Source organism: Hyperolius riggenbachi, chromosome 7 (assembly GCF_040937935.1).
Source record: "Hyperolius riggenbachi isolate aHypRig1 chromosome 7, aHypRig1.pri, whole genome shotgun sequence".
Classification (NCBI taxonomy): Eukaryota; Metazoa; Chordata; class Amphibia; order Anura; family Hyperoliidae; genus Hyperolius; species Hyperolius riggenbachi.
In genome coordinates this window covers 54,324,873-54,346,294 of record NC_090652.1, presented here as the reverse complement: position 1 = coordinate 54,346,294, position 21,422 = coordinate 54,324,873, and the positions used below count along the sequence as shown (strand labels likewise).

The 21,422-nt window shown below is 46.2% G+C and overlaps 1 protein-coding gene across 4 annotated transcripts in view; it reads left to right on the top strand.

Annotated features, from left to right (window-relative positions):
* Window positions 1-806: 806 nt before the first annotated feature.
* LOC137525521 (uncharacterized) overlaps window positions 807-21,422 on the top strand; it is a 476,821-nt gene continuing 456,205 nt past the window's right edge. For all 4 annotated transcript variants that reach the window (XM_068246643.1, XM_068246647.1, XM_068246645.1 and 1 more), the window contains exon 1: window positions 807-1,678. In XM_068246643.1, coding sequence (XP_068102744.1) covers window positions 1,275-1,678 — 404 coding nt within the window. In that variant the 5' untranslated portion in view covers window positions 807-1,274. The remainder of the gene's footprint in view (window positions 1,679-21,422) is intronic.

Genomic DNA, 21,422 nt, shown 5'->3' with positions numbered 1-21,422 from the left:
ACTCTGTTTCTGCCTCCTGATTTTGTACCTCGATATTTCTGATACCCGTTGCTGAACCCTGCCTGTACTTAGACCCCGCCTTTGCCTACTGTATCTGTACTTTATCTGTCCGTGTGTTACGACCTGGCTTGTCCGACCTCGAGAACCGACCTCACTATTGGAGGCGGTTCCCCGTCCTGTTAGTGACACTTCCTCCTGTGTGTCACTCTCGGACTATCCTTCCTACTGTCAGTCTGACTCCTCCCGTCTTGGAGAGCTCAGGTCTGCGGAAGGGATCCGTGCAGTTTTCCTTGCTGCACTGAGGCCTAGGCCTCCAAGTGTTACTGTTACACCAAACACTACACTCTACTCAGGTGAACAGAGGTTAGTTAGTATATCGGATTATCGGTGATACTGCAAATCACGTATAATCTGGTATACATCTGTATTTCCTGTGATACTGCAGATCACCGGTAATCAGACCCTCTCTGTGCTTCACCGATCGTTACACTAATATGTGGATTTATTTTAACAGTCCTGGCCATGTCAAATCACTTATCTACTTCAAAATTCTTCATCCTGAGTAGATAAAAGAAAAATTCCAGAGCAATAAGGAAACAGCGTAATTTAGTGTCACCTTTGTATCCAGGCTACACCTTCCTTGGACCTTGAACAGGCAGTAAATGTAATGACAGTGTGTATGTGACAGATTCCATAAGACACTGCTTACATTTATCTGGCAAACTTCAGAAGGAGAGACATTAAGACCCTTAAACAAGGATCTTATGAAATTCACTGGATCTCTGGAGTAATGCTATGTGTAATGGAACTACTGCATCAACATTAATCAGAGGCATAGACCTTGCTACAGGATCTGAGTGGATAAACACACAGAAAATTAACTATCTGTGATTCACAAAGATTCAAAGCTATGAAAAGAGATATGAGCCACCATCAGGACAGAATCCTCCAAATGTCAGCAGATCATGAGGTCTTCTTCAGACAATAAAGCTAGTTGGACTTCATCCACAGATATACCAGTCCCTGCAAGAGAAGAGAAAAGGCTTAGCTGGAAGTCTACAAAAGAGACCATCTGGTAATTAGCTCATATAAAATACAAAAGTGTTTCACTTGACCCAACAGCAGTAAGGGCACCAGAGCCAGCTGAGACATTGTCAGTTAAACCTCTAAACCCAACAGGAACATATCAGAGAAACTCCTTCTCAGTGGGTGTGAGCAGCCCAGGAGCAAGTTCTGCAGGGCTAAACTCTGCAGCAAATGTGAATGATCCAGAAATGGGGAATCCTTTAGGCAAATTTGGAAAGGACAAGAGTAAAAGCACCAACGACCTTCTTGAAAATGACACAACAACAACTAATGCATTATCAAATGGCAAGAGTTATAGCACAGAAAACATTCTTGCAAATGAGCCAAAAACAAATAATAAATTAGCTGAACCTAAAAGTGGGAAAAATGCTACAAATTTGTCTGAACCTCAAGGAGCATTCCAACAGCCCTCAGGCAAACCAGATTCTTCCAAACTACCACCAACACGGCCACCACGGCCATCTAAACAACCTCAACAACCAACAGACTCAAGTGTGAGTAATGCACAAGCAGCTGTGAGTAATACTGTATCTGCCACAGACTCTGTTGATAAGACGGGCCAACCTAATGTCCCCACCATCTCTAATAAAAGGTAAGGCCTCCACCATTACATTGTATTGCAAATAATAATAGGCTTTTCTCACCCATCTTGTCCTGGTTGAGTGTTGCCAACCTAATTTCTAATTTTTGATGAACAAAAGGTTTAAAAAAAAAACAGGAAACCAAATTTTTTTTACGGACAGGGGGCAGAAGTGCACTGTTAAGTAGAGCTGTGGGCGGGGCTAAGCTCTAGGCTATAATATTATTTTTATTATGTTTTTAGTATTTGTATAGCACTGACATATTCTGCAGCACATCACAGAGTACATAGTCATGTCACACTGACTGTCCTCGGAGGAGCTCACAGTCTAATCCTTGCATAATAAGAGTCTAATGGCCTACCATATTATTATATAGTTATATAGCTCTGACATCTTCTTCCGCCTTTTACTGTCCTCAGAGGAGCTCACAATCTAGAAACCTCCTTCTTCAAGTGCCAGAGAAATGTGGTTCAAAACAGCTGCAGTGATATTGCATGTGCCAATCTGCTGCAATTCATGCCTTGAGATATAATCCAGTAATGCGATTACATCTCCCAGTGGGGACATGTAGTCACATATATGGACTACATCTCCCAGTATGCACCATTGCTGTGGTTGTTGGGGGTACATAATATCACTGCAGCTGTGCTTGAACTCCGGTACTGTGGTGCACAAAGAAGTAAATTGGAGGTACCTGTGCAGACTCGGGGGGGGGTTAGCTAGAGATCACCCCCCTGTATACAAGTGAAAGCTCACACCTGCCCCCCCTCAAAACAAATGATCTATCTACCTTAGGGAAGGGTTTGTTTCAAATTATGGTGCTCAGGTCCCTTGAAGTTCCAGCAGTATGCCTGTGTTTGTAGAAGTAAGGAGGGAGAGCACTACACTGTCACTGAAGGATCGGATTCCAGGAAGCTCAGTGACAAGTACCCCCAGCTTGTACAGTACATAGAAAAGAAAACAAGCTGCCTGCCTTATCTATTGGGGGGAGAAACAGGAGACAATAGTAGGAGAGGTTATTTGCTGTGAGCAATGCACTCTTTTTTTACCTTCAGTTCAGCAGCAGAAAGAAGACGAGCAGTGCACAGCACACTGCCTCAGTGACAGGCTGTCAGCAGCAGAGAGGACAAGCAGTGCACATCACACTGCCTCAGTGACAGGCTGTCAGCAGCAGAGCAGACGAGCAGTGCACAGCACACTGCCTCAGTGACAGGCTGTCAGCAGCACAGCAGATGAGCAGTGCACAGCACACTGCCTCAGGGACAGGCTGTCAGCAGCAGAGCAGACAAGCAGTGCACAGCACACTGCCTCAGTGACAGGCTGTCAGCAGCACAGCAGATGAGCAGTGCACAGCACACTGCCTCAGGGACAGGCTGTCAGCAGCAGAGCAGACAAGCAGTGCACAGCACACTGCCTCAGTGACAGGCTGTCAGCAGCAGAGCAGACGAGCAGTGCACAGCACACTGCCTCAGTGACAGGCTGTCAGCAGCACAGCAGATGAGCAGAGCACAGCACACTGCCTCAGGGACAGGCTGTCAGCAGCAGAGCAGACAAGCAGTGCACAGCACACTGCCTCAGTGACAGGCTGTCAGCAGCACAGCAGATGAGCAGTGCACAGCACACTGCCTCAGGGACAGGCTGTCAGCAGCAGAGCAGACAAGCAGTGCACAGCACACTGCCTCAGTGACAGGCTGTCAGCAGCAGAGCAGACAAGCAGTGCACAGAACACTGCCTCAGTGACAGGCTGTCAGTGGCAGATCAGACGAGTAGTGCACAGTACACTGCCTCAGTGACAGGCTGTCAGCGGCAGATCAGACGAGCAGTGCACAGCACACTGCCTCAGTGACAGGCTGTCAGCAGCAGATCAGACGAGTAGTGCACAGCATACTGCCTCAGTGACAGGCTGTCAGCAGCAGATCAGACGAGTAGTGCACAGTACACTGCCTCAGTGACAGGCTGTCAGCAGCAGATCAGACGAGTAGTGCACAGCATACTGCCTCAGTGACAGGCTGTCAGCAGCAGATCAGACGAGTAGTGCACAGTACACTGCCTCATTGACAGGCTGTCAGCAGCAGATCAGACGAGTAGTGCACAGCACACTGCCTCAGTGACAGGCTGTCAGCAGCAGAGCAGACGAGCAGTGCACAGCACACTGCCTCAGTGACAGGCTGTCAGCAGCAGATCAGACGAGTAGTGCACAGCATACTGCCTCAGTGACAGGCTGTCAGCAGCAGATCAGACGAGTAGTGCACAGTACACTGCCTCAGTGACAGGCTGTCAGCAGCAGATCAGACGAGTAGTGCACAGCACACTGCCTCAGTGACAGGCTGTCAGCAGCAGATCAGACGAGTAGTGCACAGTACACTGCCTCAGTGACAGGCTGTCAGCAGCAGATCAGATGAGCAGTGCACAGCACATTGACTCAGTGACAGGCTGTCAGCAGCAGAGCAGACAAGCAGTGCAAAGCACACTGCCTCAGTGACAGGCTGCACTGCAGTGACAGTGCATTGCAACACACCTCTCCTACCCTGTCTGTTTCTCCCCCCAGCTGGATGTCCCAGAGAGTCTGAAAATGTTACATTATACCAATGGTTACTTGCTGCCTGGGGGAGAATGGAGAATAAGAAAGATGGAGGAAGCGGCACACATCCCCTGTCCCTGACTAACGGACCCACCCTGTCCAAACGGACTCCCCGAACCCTTCAAGCATTCATCACCAGTTCAGCCGCACTCCACATTCTTCAGTTCAGACTCACAGACTGACTGACTGTGCGCGCAGCAACAGTGGCGCCAGCGCCGCTGTGAGGGATGGAGCCTGAGAGGTGAGCGAGCACAGGCTGAGGAGGGCAGGAGGCCTTGCTCGGAGCCAGACACACAGTTACACATGTTACCTAACCTGGTTAGCTCAGCTGGCTGTGTGGCTGCTGCAGTGGTGGCATGGTGCTGGCAGGGCCCTGGCCTGGATGTGGAGAGTGTCTGGCTGCCTTCCTGGAGGGAGAAATACACTGGGTGACCCAGCGACATCGCTCCCCCTGCAATACAGTCTCACTGGAGTCTGGAGTAGTCTCTGCACCCACACAGGGACCGGTGCTCAGGGGCCAGGGCATCAGGTTCATGCACTACCTCACTGTGCTTCTCCTGGCTCAGTACTAACCACAAGCCAAATGCTCACTGACGAGCATGTGGGGGTGGGCTGGCTCAGCTCCCTCTCTTTTGTTATTGGCAGGAGAGGTACCAGTGCCAAAAAGGCTGTCAATGATTGGAGGGAGCTCAGGAGGAGGGAGGGACAGAGGAAAACTCATGGCTCAGCCGCCCAGGTGATCGGCTGCTTTCTGAAGAGAAGCATGCATGCATATAAGGATCGCTGGGACAATTACACATTTTACACTGATGCCTGTTGCAAAAATATGAGCAAAAACCGTTACTGAGTTTTTGGGGTCATTTTGATGCATTGTGGTTGAAAATGATATGCTTGGGAGCATTGCTGCAGTTAGGACCCTTTTCCACAGGATGCTGAAGGCAGTTTATTCACCCTGTCAGCTGCTTGCTAGCACTCGGTATGGCATTGGAAACCCCCCCCCCCCCCCCAACAGAGTCACATTTGAGCATTGCCGTGGTCAGATGCAACAAGTCATGTTTTTTTTTCCCACTAGTTAACACCACTACGTGTCAAATGATGGCCCTTTAAAACTTGTTTTTTTTTCTTTGGAGAATCTTGTAAGTGAGGCTCCTACACTCTATCCCCTATGCTATCAAGGCATTTTGTATCGACCTGAGGAAGCGGGCCATGACCTGTGAAGCGCGTTGTCAGATTGCTTTTTGAATAAAAATCCTTTTCCAGTTGAACTGGTGTCTGTATATTTTGGAGAGATAAGCAATTACCTCTCTTTTTTATATATATTTTTGTTAATTGTATTTAAAAATACTAAAATAGAACACACATTGGGCATCCTACCCATTACCTTTAAAACTTGGTTCAGGCAGTATTAAGTAATCAGAATTTTAGCACCACATTATTAGTGCAATGTTTTGTGTTTGGCCATATTCACCAACTATGTGATTAGAGTTGGCACCAAGAGTGGAGCAATACGCCTCATGCAGTGCAGAAAACATGCATTGGGCTGTATTGTGGCATGTGGTAGACATAGACATGTCTGGCTTCAAAAGATTATATAATAAAGGAGGCATGGTGGAGAAACAGCATGGCACTATTGGGAGGAGCAAAACAAATTCAAAACATGGTGCCAACAAATGTGACAGAGGCAGCATTATCTCATCAGAATCATGCTATTTCCAGTTTTGTTTACTATGCCTCCCTCATTATGTGCATGTCTATGCCCTGTCCATCTGTGTGTCTACCATGTTTACAGGCACACATGTTTACAGGCAAACCCACAGTCGGGAACCATATCTGCAGGAGTACCGCGGGGCCTGGTTCCTGACAGGGGGGTACTAGATACCAATGAACTGTATAGGGGAGGGAGGGGGGCATTAGACACCCACAGCCTTATAAGGGCCATTAGACATTGAGGTTGGCCCACAACTTGGCCCTAGTATTTAATTGTGACCCACTTTGTTTTTGTTTGACACCTGTAATGGATAGAGGAGATGCCGCCGCAGCGGTGAGCGGCATGGCGGCTGTCTCCACGTCTCAGCCGGCAGCCTCCACCGTGCAGTTATATGTTGGAGTTTTGCCTGGTCTCTCAGTTGCACATAGACTGAGGGCTACGCGCGCGCGCGCCAGGCGACAGGACCTTTATGCGAATAGAAGGGGAGTCAGCTGATCGATCGGTCAGCTGACTCCAGCAGTGCTTCTGATTGACTGAGTGACTGGGGACGCGCTGTAGAGCGCTCTCAGTATATATAGGACCTGCCTGTCAGTTGCTCCTCGTCTGCTGTTGCAAATGCTACGTGTTAGCACTCAGACCTTAGTCAGATCCCAAAGTGTGCTAGAACCAGCAGGAGCTGGGGATCCACACTTAGTCAGATTCTGTTGATAGCTTAAAGTACTATTGAATTGTATTATTTGTTATGACCTTCTGCTAGCCTCGACTATTCTTCTGCCTATTGATTCTGTGCCTCTGCCTATCTGATCATGTTGCCGACTCGGCTTGAACTCTACTCTGATTTAGCCTTCTGTCTTTGTACCGTATCTGTCTGTGTGTTGCTGAATCTGCTTGCCTGACTCTCCTGCCCTCACCAGTGGGCCTAGCTCCTGGTGAGGGATTCTCAGTACAGTTAATCACCTGCTCCTCAGGTTATTGCTAGCTGCAGTGCAGTCTTAATCACCCGCTCCTCAGGTGACTAGTACTACAGGACTGATATCACCACCTGCTCTCCAGGTTAATAGTAGCTGCAGCACTGTCTTATTCACCTGCCCCTCAGGTGATCTCTTGCTGCAGTACAGTCTGAATCACCCGCTCCACGGTTGATCAGGACCCTTTGTCTTACAGCTCACCACCAGCTCCTTGGGTGAATTGATCACTAGTCCATCTGCATCTTCAGCTTGCTGGGGTACTGATTCCTGTGTTCCATAGAGATTTCCCCCGCTACCAGCTCCTCTGAGAAGTGGGTATCTCTATCTGTATTACTGTTGCACCAAACACCTATCTTTACATCTGGTTGTCCTGTGTCTCGCTATACTCGCATTATTGGTGATTCTGCAGATCACCACATAATCAGGTATAGTATCTGTATTATTGGTGATACTGCAGATCAGCAATAATCAGAAAACCTGTTCTTGCTGACACCAATCGTTACAGAACAGCAGACCAAACATTATGGATGCACTGCATAGTCACGTTGAAGTCCTGACCACCGCCGTAAACTATCTTGCCGGGGTGATCATTACTAGAGTGACCATATTTTTGTGGGTCCAACCTGGGACGGGGGGGGGGGGGGGGGGGCGTGGGGGGGGGGGCGGCGAAAAGTGGGAAGGAGTGAGGAGCACGCAGCGGCGAAGACCGGGGGAGGGGGGCTGCGCCGCGCCGAAAAAATGGGCGTGGCCATGACATTGTATGGGCGGAGCTAACGTAATGATGTAACAGCGAGGCATAAGAAAGCAGTGTTTACGCCATGATGTGGACAAACGAGACTTTGTATCATGGGTGTGCAGAAACTGTGTGATGCTAATAGTATACCGTAACCACAAAGCAGCAAACATAGCCATCTATGACCATTAAATAATAAATGCAGTAACAGTTACCCCGGACACCAGAAAATAAACGCAATAGGCAACATGTCAGTATAAAATAAATGCAATGCGGGCAAACATGTCAGTACAAAATAAACGCACTGCGGGCAAACATTTCACCAGAAAAGAAACGCACTGCGGCCAAACATTTCACCAGAAAAGAAACGCACTGCGAGCAAACATTTCACCAGAAAAGAAACGCACTGCGGCCAAACATTTCACCAGAAAAGAAACGCAATGCGGGCAAACATTTCGCCAGAAAAGAAACGCACTGCGGGCAAACATTTCGCCAGAAAAGAAACGCAATGCGGGCAAACATTTCGCCAGAAAAGAAACGCACTGCGGGCAAACATTTCACCAGAAAAGAAACGCACTGCGGCCAAACATTTCACCAGAAAAGAAACGCAATGCGGCAAACATTTCGCCAGAAAAGAAACGCACTGCGGGCAAACATTTCGCCAGAAAAGAAACGCACTGCAGGCAAACATTTCGCCAGAAAAGAAACAATGCGGGCAAACAATAACATTTCACTAGAAAAGAAACAATGCGGGCAAACATTTCACCAGAAAAGAAACAATGCGGGCAAACATTTCACCAGAAAAGAAACAATGCGGGCAAACATTTCACCTGGAAAAGAAACAATGCGGGCAAACATTTCACCAGAAAAGAAACAATGCGGGCAAACATTTCACCTGGAAAAGAAACAATGCGGGCAAACATTTCACCAGAAAAGAAACAATGCGGGCAAACATTTCACCTGGAAAAGAAACAATGCGGGCAAACATTTCACCAGAAAAGAAACAATGCGGGCAAACATTTCACCTGGAAAAGAAACAATGCGGGCAAACATTTCACCTGGAAAAGAAACAATGCGGGCAAACATTTCACCTGGAAAAGAAACAATGCGGGCAAACATTTCACCTGGAAAAGAAACAATGCGGGCAAACATTTCACCTGAAAAAGAAACAATGCGGGCAAACATTTCACCTGGAAAAGAAACAATGCGGGCAAACATTTCACCTGGAAAAGAAACAATGCGGGCAAACATTTCACCTGGAAAAGAAAGCATTTACTCACCTGGCAGAAGTGTCCGGCCTCTGGCGCGCTGCTCCGTCCCGGGACCGTCTTCCTCCTCCTGCTCTTCTCTCCCGCGCTAACAGGGCTACGGCAAGATGGCGCCCGAAGCCCTGTACTAGTGACACAAATAGGTCTCCAGTACAGGGCTTCGGCAGCCATCTTGCTGTAGCCCTGCTCACCTGCCGGTGTCGGAAACAGACACCGGAAGAGGAGGCTGGAGCGGGGCTGCGGGCAATGAACTGGCACGGCGTCTATAGACGCCGCTGCCAGTTCATTGAGGAGAGAGTGGCCAGAGTCCCGAGGCCGGGACGTCCCGCTGCTGAAAGCGGGACGTTTCCCGGGACCTCATTAAGCCTGGGACAGCGGACCCCGAATCCGGGACGTGTCCCGGGCAATCCGGGACGTCTGGTCACTCTATCATTACCCAACAGACTCAGATCACTCAACTGTCTGGGACAGTTCAGGTACTTCAAACGACTATTGATACAGTGCGATCCCCTTCAGTCACGGACCTTCGTATGTCCGTACCCGAGAAGTTTTCTGGGCATAGATCTGACATTCAGAATTTCAGAAATCGTGTGCTGTTCTATTTTGAGTTGAGGCCCAATCTGTCAGGGTCTGAGAACCATTTATAAAGACCCTCTTGTCAGGAGATTCACAAACATGGGCATATAGTCTTCACACCAGGCATGAGGCATTATCCTCAGTTCAGGAGTTTTTTAAGGCCATGGCCGTTATATACGATGATCCGGATATTGCTATCACGGCTGAGAGGAAACTAAAGACTCTCAAACAGGGTCGAAATCCAGTGGAGGTTTATGCTGCAGAGTTTAGGAGTTGGGCTGTATCAGCTAGATGGGGAACGTATGCGTTATTAGACTGTTTCCTGTCAGGATTATCCGATGCAGTTGCTGATTTGATGCTGGGTCATCCTAAACCTAAATCCTTAGATGAAGCAATTTCATTGGCGGTGCGGGTTGATCGCCGTCTTCGCTATCAAAGACAAACCCGTGGGGAAAACGCTGTGAGATCTGTTTCCTACGACTCTTCTCCACCCTCGTTGCCTCAGGACGAACCGATGCAGATCGGTCACTCTAGGTTAACGCAAGTGGAAAACAATCGCAGAAGTTCAGAAGGACTCTGTCTATACTGCGCTGAGGAGGGTCACATTGTCCAGAGTAGCCCTAAAGAAGTCGGGAAACGCTGCCGTCTAGGTGTAGTCAGAGGTAATACCCTAGGCGAGCCGTTTTTGCCTCTGAATGATGGCCGCTTGCTCCTCCCTTGCTCCATTACCTGGTAGGGTCAGGCCACGCCCACAGAGGCATTAATGGACTCAGGCTCTGTGGCCAATTTTATAGATTATGACTTTGTAAAAAAATTGGTGATTCCCTTACTTCCTTTAGACCGTCAGATTTTGATCACAGCAGTAGATGATTCTCCGTTTAGTGTAGACAGCCTCTTTCCCAGACTCCCTTGTTGTTGTGTAATATAGGGGTTCTACATAAGGAGAAACTACAGTTCTTTGTTCTGCAAATGGCAACCTCTACCATAATCCTCGGTATGCCCTGGTTGCAACTACACTCCCCTCAGATCGACTGGGCTTCAGGTCAGCTACAGAGCTGGTCAGCCCATTGTCATCATCATTGTTTGGAGAAAGTTGCTGTTTGCGCCACCAAGATTCAGGTGAAAGGGGTGCCAGTGCAGTATGCAGAATTTTCAGACGTGTTTTGTCCAAAATCAGCAAAGAAACTCCCGCCACACCGGAGCTTTGACTGTCCCATAGAGTTAAGATCAGGTTGTATGCCCCCTAGAGGCCATCTCTGTAATCTGTCGGGGCCAGAGAAGCTGGCTATGCAGGAATACATTAAGGAAAATTTGGCCAAAAGCTTTATCCGTCCTTCCCGGTCACCAGCAGGGGCTGGGTTCTTTTTTGCACAGAAAAAGGACGGTGGGCTTCGACCTTGTTTTGACTATCGAGGGTTAAATAAGATCACAGTAAAAAATCGCTATCCACTGCCTTTCATTGACGATTTATTTGCTCAGGTGACCAATGCCAGTATCTTCTCTAAGCTAGACTTACGAGGGGCATACAACTTGGTACGCATTAGGGACGGTGATGAATGGAAGACGGCATTCAACACACCTGATGGGCACTACGAGTATCTGGTCATGCCCTTCGGGTTGTGTAATGCCCCTGCCGTCTTCCAGGAGTTGATCAATGAAGTCTTTAGGGAAGTTCTGGGAAAATTTGTGCTAGTATATCTGGACGATATACTGATTTTCTCACCCAATCTAACAGAACATCAGAAACATGTGAAGTTCGTGTTAAGAAAATTGAGGCAGAACTCGTTGTATGCGAAGTTAGAGAAATGCCTCTTTGAAGTCACTAAGGTCCCTTTCTTGGGATATATCATTTCCACTTCAGGTCTCTCCATGGATCCTGAAAAAGTCTCTGCTGTATTGGAGTGGCCTCAACCTGTATAATTGAAGGCACTCCAAATATTTCTTGGCTTCGCCAATTACTACAGGAAGTTTATCAAAGGGTTTTCTTCTGTAGTGTCACCCCTCACCAACCTTACCAAGAAAGGGGCTGACACTTACCATTGGACAGTAGAGGTACAGTCTGCCTTTGCGACGTTGAAAAAGTTATTTTGTTCTGCTCCTATTTTGAGACACGTGAATGTCACCTTCCCCTTCATTGTTGAGGTGGATGCATCGGAGATTGGGGTTGGGGCTGTGCTGTCTAAACGCTCTGGCCTTCAAGGCAAACTACATACCTGTGCCTTCTTTTCTCGTAGGTTCTCTCCAGCTGAGAGGAACTACGATATTGGCAATAGGGAGCTCTTGGCCATTAAGTTAGCTTTTGAAGAATGGCGTCATTGGCTTGAAGGGGCAGAACATACAATCACGGTCTATACTGATCATAAAAATTTGGAGTACATCGAAGGGGCCAAAAGACTTAGCCCCTGACAGGCTCGCTGGTCTTTGTTCTTTTTAAGATTCAGATTTGTCATTACGTATACACCGGGAAGTAAGAATGTCAAAGCAGATGCATTATCTAGGTGTTTTGAGCCCGAGACGGTGCAGCCATCAATCGATGAGACCATCCTACCTCAAAGACTGGTGGTGGCAGCCACGGAAACCTGGGAAGATTGGGCGGTTACCAGCAAGATATCCCAGAAGGGAAGCCCGAGGGGGTTTTGTTTGTGCCACTTCCTTTTCGCCTAGAACTCCTACAATTGTTCCATGCTCATAAAAATGCAGGGCATCCCGGGTCTGCTCAAACTCAGGACCTACTGGCCAGATGTGTATGGTGGCCTTCATTGGAACTTGATTGCAAGAAGTTTGTGAGAGAGTGCTCTGTGTGTGCCAGAAGTAAGCCCTCTCGTCAGGCACCAGTAGGTACACTACAACCTTTACCGGTGCCAAATGAACGATGTACTCACTTGTCTATGGACTTTGTAGGAGAACTCCCCAGGTCTGAAGGCAAGACGGTCATCTGGGTGGTAGTTGATAGGTTCAGTAAAATGGCTCATTTTGTTCCTCTGAAAGGACTCCCCTCGGCCCAGGAATTGGCTGATCACTTCATTCAGCACATTTTCCGGCTGCATGGCATTCCGGAGAATGTGGTGTCAGATAGGGGAGTCCAGTTTGTGTCTAAATTCTGGAGAGCCTTTTGCCGCCAGCTCAGTATGGACCTGTCATTTTCATCAGGCTACCACCCACAGACCAATGGACAGACTGAAAGGGTTAACCAGTCTCTGGAGCAATTTCTCAGGTGTTATGTGGCAGATGCGCAGTCAGATTGGGTAAAGTTCCTGCCCTTTGCGGAATTTGCGCATAATAATCTGAAGAGTTCCTCTTCAGGTTTTTCTCCTTTCCAGGTGGTTTCAGGGAGATCTCCTAAATTCTCTCCAATACCAGTGGCATCTTCTCCTTTTCCGGCTCTAGAGTATAGGCAAAGGGCATTGAAGGAGATTTGGGTGCTTGTAAAAAGGAATCTCGGAAAAGCCTCCAGACTCAGGAAAACAAGCGGATAAAAGGCGGTCTGTTGAGTGGAAGTTTTCCCCAGGAGACATGGTGTGGGTGTCTTCTCGGCATCTGGCGTTAAAGCAATCAAGTTAGGACCCAGATTTGTATGCCCATACCCTGTCTCCAGAAAGATTAATGACGTGACATATGTGATTGATCTCCCAGCCAGCATGAGAGGTGTGAGATCATTCCATGTTTCTTTGTTGAAGCCTGCTGTGCATGTGGATTCCTCTCCCCCCCCCCTGTGATGATTGACGACCAACCTGAGTATGAGATCGAGAAAATTTTAGATTCTCGATTGGTGCAGAATTCTGTACAGTACCTGGTCCATTGGAAGGGGTATGGCCTGGAGGAGAGAACTTGGGTGCCGGATTGCCGCATGCATGCCGAGGATCTAAAGAAAGAGTTTCATGAGTTACACCCTGAGAAGCCGTGTAAGAAGTGTCCGGGGTCCACTCCTCGGGGGGGGGGGTTGTACTGTAATGGATAGTGGAGATGCCGCCGCAGCGGTGAGCGGCATGGCGGCTGTATCCACGTCTCAGCCGGCGGCCTCCACCGCACAGTTACATGTTGGAGTTTTGCCTGGTCTCTCAGTTGCACATAGACTGAGGGCTACGCACGCACGCGCCAGGCAACAGGACCTTTATGCGAATAGAAAGGGAGTCAGCTGATCGACTGGTCAGCTGACTCCAGCAGTGCTTCTGATTGGCTGAGTGACTGAGGTGGCGCTGTAGAGCGCTCTCAGTATATATAGGACCTGCCTGTCAGTTGCTCCTCGTCTGCTTTTGCAAATGCTACGTGTTAGCACTCAGACCTTAGTCAGATCCCAAAGTGTGCTAGAACCAGCAGGAGCTGGGGATCCACACTTAGTCAGATTCTGTTGATAGCTTAAAGTACTATTGAATTGTATTATTTGTTATGACCTTCTGCTAGCCTCGACTACTCTTCTGCCTACTGATTCTGTGCCTCTGCCTATCTGATCCAGTTGCCGACTCGGCTTGAACTCTACTCTGATTTAGCCTTCTGTCTTTTTACCGTATCTGTCTGTGTGTTGCTGAATCTGCTAGCCTGACTCTCCTGCCCTCACCAGTGGGCCTAGCTCCTGGTGAGGGATTCTCAGGACAGTTAATCACCTGCTCCTCAGGTTATTGCTAGCTACAGTACAGTCTTAATCACCCGCTCCTCAGGTGACTAGTACTACAGGACTGATATCACCACCTGCTCTCCAGGTTAATAGTAGCTGCAGCACCGTCTTATTCACCTGCCCCTCAGGTGATCTCTTGCTGCAGTACAGTCTGAATCACCCGCTCCACAGTTGATCAGGACCCTTTGTCTTACTGCTCACCACCATCTCCTCAGGTGAATTGATCACTAGTTCATCTGCATCTTCAGCTTGCTGGAGTACTGATTCCTGTGTTCCATAGAGATATCCCCCGCTACTAGCTCCTCTGGGATAGTGGGTATCTCTATCTGTATTACTGTTGCACCAAACACCTATCTTTACACCTGGTTGTCCTGTGTCTCGCTATACTCGCATTATTGGTGATTCTGCAGATTACCACATATTCAGGTATAGTATCTGTATTATTGGTGATACTGCAGATCAGCAATAATCAGAAAACCTGTTCTTGCTGACACCAATCGTTACAACACCCTGGTTTAAAATAACTTTTCAGCACTCTGTAATTGAAAAAGGATAGAAAAGTAGGTGTAAAAGTACATTCAACATTATTTCGAGTATTTTCTTGCTTGCTGATGGCTTAACCTCCTTGCCGTTCTGATTCTTTCCAGATTTTAGGGTCTAAAAGCGGTGCAATTTTTTTCCACTCTTTCAGACCCTAAAACCTGAAAAAAATCATTCTGGCAGGTAGATCTGCAGCAAAATAATTTTTTTTTTACCATTCTGGGCTCCTGTGCTGCAGTTTTCTCTTTGCCCACAAGATGGTGCTAATATACATATAAACGAACTTCTCTATATTTCTCTAATATAGAGAAGTTCGTTTTCAATATTAGCCCCGCCCCCGATGAAGTCACGCTGCCACCACCGCTCTGCTGCCACCACCACGGCTGCGCTGCTCCAACTGGCTGCCGGGTCCCCGGAAGAATAGCGGGGACATGGGGGATCCCGGCGGCCAGGGAAAGACCCCACACTGCCGGGGAGAGAGGCTGGAGTCCCGCTGCACAGCGAGATCGCGTGCGGGACTCCACAACTAAAGGTAAAGCTCTGCAATGCCTACCCCGACCTGAGCTCGGGATCACCGCTAATAGCTTCTTTTTTCTACCCCGAGCTCAGGTCGGGAAAACCGGCAAGGAGGTTAAAAGGTGTTTTATTGATGAGATGTGAAAATATCACCTATGAGAAAACTTGGAGAAAATGGGAATTGAATCAAGCCCATACATACAACATAAAGTCAAGGATGTGCAAGGAGATAACACATGAGAGCAAGCAAACTTTGTACCTGATGAACTTTGGTTTAGATGGTGTGTATGTGTGTTTGTGTACGTGTGTGTGTGTGTACATGTGTGTGTGTGCTTTGATCTGTAAGACTAAAATGTTTGCATGCATGGTGCGCTATAATATCATGCATAATTCCATGCATTACAGCACAACATTGCTTTAAGTCAACCCCATTGCTACCTGTTCTGCACAGAAATAGGCAGCTTGAATTCGGAATACTGTCAGTTCATATCATTGCCACCCTTTGTCTCCTGAGCAGTGGCTTTTTACTGAAAAGAAGGGATGCCCAATAAGATGCAAGTAATTCCACATTGATTCCGGAGTATGCAATTGTGTGCAGCTTGAAAATGGACCTATCAAAATCAAATCAAATCCAGAAATAAAAGGAATACCATGCCCCGACTCCTCTCACAAAATTGGCCTTTTTGCTGATGACACAATCTTAGCAGTATCAGATCCTCTAAACTCTCTATCTCACATAATTAAAGACCTTGAAGCCTTCTCCAAAGTTTCATACTACAAAATAAACCACACTAAATCGTATGTTCTGGGTTCCAATATTTCGCCCTGCTTACAACAAATATTAAAAGAAAAATTTCCATTCCCATGGGCCAACTATATTCAATACCTTGGTATTAAGTTATCGAATAAAGCCAACAACCTATTTAAACTAAATTTTATTCCTCTACTTTACAACATTAAAAAAGAACTACGGGACCTTTCCAAACATCACTTGTAATGGGCAGGCAGACTAGCTGCCTTCAAAATGTTCTCCTTGCCAAAGACAACATACTTATTTAGGACAGTTAATATCCCATTCCCCATTAGTAATAAATATTTTGCAGACCTTTAGAAATTACTATCCTCCTACTTATGGGAAAACAAAAAACATAGAGTGGCATTATCAACCCTGTACACCCCAAAGAGAAAAGGAGGTATAGATGTCCCCTGTTTCAAGTCTCTATACTATGCTAGTCTACTAAAAATATCCAAATCTTGGTGGAATGATACAAATATACCACTATGGGCAAACTTTGAAGCCAAAATCCTAAAAAATAAACGCAGCACTTTCTTGTTGGCATGGAGTATAAATACTACAATCAATATCCCCCTCTACCCTTCTATACAAGCTACAATCAAAGCCTGGAACTATGCGCTCTTCATCCAATCTCAAAGTTCCTCTGTTTCAATTCCCCACATACCACTCCAAATCACCTCCTCCATAATTGAGAATATTAACATCAAAGAATGGGCAAATGCGGGGATTGATGACATCCAACAACTAATTTATACTTCAGGAATGCTTAGTTTCCAACAGATCAAAGATAAATTCAATATCCCAAACTCAGAATTCCACACCTTCTTACAACTAAGACACCTTGTAAACAATACACACTTTCAGTTACCGCACTGGCCAAAATCATTACTTTCGTTATTCGAAAAAGGTCATCTATCACAAAAAGGGATCGCATTATGTTATGACCACTTAACTCATCACTTCCATAAAGTCTATTTAAATATATTGATTTCTGGGCAAGAGAAATGAACACTAATCTTAGCATTGATCAATGGCAAAAAGCCACACTGCATATAACCAAACTTTCTAAATGCTCCTCGCCAGTGGCGTAGCTATGGAGCTGTGGGCCCTGATGCAAGTTTTACATTGGGGCCCCCCCAAGCACTCTATACATAACAATTGATACGGCGCACCAAAACCTGCCAAGGACAACTACAGTGTCAGAGGTGCAAGAAGGGATGGGGAGCAGTGTGTTAATGATTACCACTATTTAAAGTATCTATAGAAGTGATTATTATGAGCACTGGACCAATAGAGAGCTAATACTACAGTTGATGGAGGGCCCCTTGGGGCCCTTCTGGCCCAAGGGCCCCGATGCAGTGGCCACCTCTGCACCCCCTATTGCTACGCCCCTGCTCCTCGCATTGGGAAACTCTTCAAAAGATATTTTTGGACTGGTATTACACACCTGTTAAACTCTTTAAATTCCATAGAGGTGATTCTAATCAGTGTTGGAGAAACTGTGCAGAAACAGGCTCATTATGCCACATATTGTGACAATGCCCCAAAATAGCACCTGTTTAGTCCCACATCTTTGCAGAAATTTCCAGGCATATAGGGTGGACACTCCATCCCTCCCCGCAGTTAGCTCTCCTCCACATTGACTTACAAGTCATTGCTCCCAATTTTAGACTAATAACCACCCACTTAATATGCGCTACTAGACACACCCTAGTACATAACTGGAAGGACCCTATGCCATCTTCTACAGAGGTCATTAAAAGACAAGCCCTCCTCAACCTTAATATGGAACACAGACTTCAAGGCATTATTATTGAAGGGGAATTCAAACTCCACTGATCTTTATTCATTTCTTTACCATATATTTACACACGGATGTATTTTAACACTGAATTATAAAGCTATGGGGAAAATGTACTGTATTTCCTATATTGTCTCAGAGATAGGAGCCTGCTGTTTGATTAGATAATTTAAGTTTCCTTTATTTTTATTTTTATTATTCTTATTCATATAACTATTATGCGTTGTGCTTATTATTGTGTATGTTTTTCCTGGCATCAGTATTTCTTTGGACCAGCTTTACATCATCTAAATTGAGTTTAATGAATACCTATATGTTATACACAGTACCCAACTGTTTGTAAAACTTGAAACATTTACAGTAATATTTTGTAGTTTAAAAAAGAAAATGGACCTATCTAATGCCACCTCAGAGGAATTCAATTTGTCCACACTTGATTTTTTTCTCATTGTCCACCTCTACAGAAGAGTTAGAACTCTCAAGTTGTATCATGCTGTCCTTGTTCTTAACCTAAAGGCAAGAAAATGGAATAACATGTTTATTGCTTCCTGTAATAAACTTTGAGCTTTACATAAAAGTGCAAGCAGAGCCGAGACAAGATCCTCCAGCACCCAAGGCTGAGACACCAAAGTGCGCCCCTCCATCCCTCCCACCCCAGCTGTCACACACTGATTGCTATTAGACTAAGAGGGCCACAGGGCCCCCAACACCCCCAACACCTTAATCTCTAGTTATCTGTCTTGCAGTCACTGCCATGTATCCCCTTTTATTATTTATCTCTGCTTCAAACACAATAGCTAAGTGAGTTGTGCCCCCCTTCTACACTGTGCCCTGAGCCTGGAGCCTCTCTCACCTCTACCTCAGCCCGGCCATGAGTGCAAGTATAATAGGTTAAAAAAATTGCCTGTTATTTTATATGACATTTCCAACGCTGTTCTTGACTCAATGGGCCTGATTCACAAAACGGTGCTAACAGTTAGCACCGTGGTGAAAAGCCCTTTATCACGCCTAAACTCTGTTTAGGCATGATAAGTTTAGGTGTGATAAGTTTAGGTGTGATAAGTTTTTAGGTGTGATAAGTTTAAGTACCAACTGGGCTAGCACTGCAGTGCACAGCTGATCAAAAGTTTTGCGCTAGCAAAGTCTGGTGCACTTTGCATAGAGTTTAATGGCGCTGCTTTGCGTGCGGGACTTTGCGTGCGATCTAAACTTATCTAAACTTAGCATGCCTAAACTTATCATGCCTAAACTTATCATGCCTAAACTGAGTTTAGGCATGATAAAAATGGTTATCACGCCTAAAGTCTTTAACTGGGTTATCACCGCTTTGTGAATCGAGCCCAATGGGCTCGATTCACAAAGCAGTGATAACCCAGTTAAAGACTTTAGGCGTGATAACCATTTTTATCATGCCTAAACTCAGTTTAGGCATGATAAGTTTAGGCATGATAAGTTTAGGCATGATAAGTTTAGATAAGTTTAGATCGCGCGCAAAGTCCCGCACGCAAAGCAGCGCCATTAAACTCTATGCAAAGTGCACCAGACTTTGCTAGTGCAAAACTTTTGATCAGCTGTGCACTGCAGTGCTAACCCAGTTGGTGCTTAAACTTATCATGCCTAAAAATGTATCACACCTAAACTTATCATGCCTAAACTTATCATGCCTAAACAAAGTTTAGGCATGATAAAGGGCTTTTCACTAGCGTGCTAACTGTTAGCACCGCTTTGTGAATCAGGCCCAATGACTCAAAATATAAGTGTTATAGCCCCTGTACATAACTTAAAGTGTACCCAAGCCGAAGCTCAGGTACAAAATGAGATACTTACCTAAAGAGAGGGAAGCCTCAGGATCCTATTGAGACTTCCCTTGGTATTCTGATGTACCCATTGCTGAGTGCTGACCCTCAGAAGATTACCGACAAGGCACTGTCGATAATCATATCAGGGCCGCGTAGCTCCTCTTCCTGCAGTGTGGCCGTGCAGTGGCAGCGCTGAGCCCACTCTGCATGCACAGTAAACTAGGCTATTGCACAGCCGTGCTAGTAACAGAAGAGAAGTGCGGCCCTGATCTGGAGGGGAGCCGCTCTCAGCGACGGTGGATGTCACATCAGAATACCGAAGGAAGCTTCAGTAGGATCCTGAGGCTGCCCTCGTTTCAAGTACTGTAAGTATCTCATTTTGATTCTGAGTTTTGGCTCAAGATCACTTTAAAGAGTAACCGTTACCAAGAATGGAACTTTATCCCAATCAGTAGCTGATACCCCCTTCCCATGAGAAATCTATTCCTTTTCACAAACGGATCATCAGGGGGCTCCATATGGCTGATATTGTGGTGAACCCCCCCACAGGAAATTGTGAGGACCATGGTCCTGGCAGTTCCAAGTCTGTGAACCTCGTTGTATTGTTGGAAATAGCTGTTTACAGCTGTTTCCAACTGCCCAAAAAAGCAAGCAGCAGCTACATCCAGTGAAGTCACCTGCCAGCAGTAAAAATGTCACCACGTGATACATGTGATTACATTATTTTCACTGGAGTTCCTCTTTAAGGCCCATAAATACATTAATTCAAAAGTTCACAGAAGGACTAGTTCATTACTACTCTACTTTGCTCTCCACTCACACTGTTTTCTTAGTGCATTGGCTGCCTTAATTCCCTGGAGTTCAGTAGCAGCCTTAAAACCAAGACTTCCTTACTTATTAATTTAATATATGCACTTTGTTAGACTCTGTGGAAAATGTCAGCATTATATAATATAAATCAGCGACAACAGTAACACCATCGACAGACTTTATTCTACCGTACTATTAATTTGACATATCATGTAAGACATTTTCTCTGTACAGGGCAAAAGTAATTTTTCAACAAAGTTCAGAGACAGATCATTTTCGTTTTTATTGATGATATCCCACTTCCGGTGGGTCACATGTTTACACACCTTTTGTTAATATTTGGTAGCATACCCCTTAAATTGTTTAACTTGACAGAACTGGTGTAACTTGGACAGCTTTGTACACCTCCTTGCTTGCACAGGATTTTTTTTATTTCTGCCCAAAATATTAAACTGGACTGAAGTCAGGTCTTTGTGAGGGCCACCACGATACCCTGATCTTGCTATCCTTAGACCATTTGCCACAATTGTGGAGGTTTGCTTGCAGTTATTGAATATTTTGAAGACCTATGTGTAACCAGGCTTCATCTTCCTTGCTGAGCCCTTGAGATGTTCCTCCAGTATATAGAGATGACCGGAACAGTTTGCCCAGCGGGTATTTCGCGCAAATTTCAGCGGTTCGCATCTGCGGTGGGACGCAAACACATAGCATGTTCGACCTGTCCCCTATACCTCATCATTGTGCTAAACTTTGACCCTCTACATAATAGTCAGCAGACACATGACAGCCAATCAGGTTGCACTCCCCCCACGGCCGTGTTCTCAGTCTCTGGCTGCTGCAGTAGTGAGAGGAAGGGAGACACCACCTCATATGTCTCAGTTAGGCATCACTATGTGTGAGGATGATGAAATACCTGTTGGTGCAGTTTTGGAGGTGTCTGATACAAGCAAAGCCGTGGATGATGATGATGATGATGATAATGATCATGGCATGGATGTCATGTGGGATCCCAGAAGATGAACAGGGGGACAATTCATAGGGGGAGTC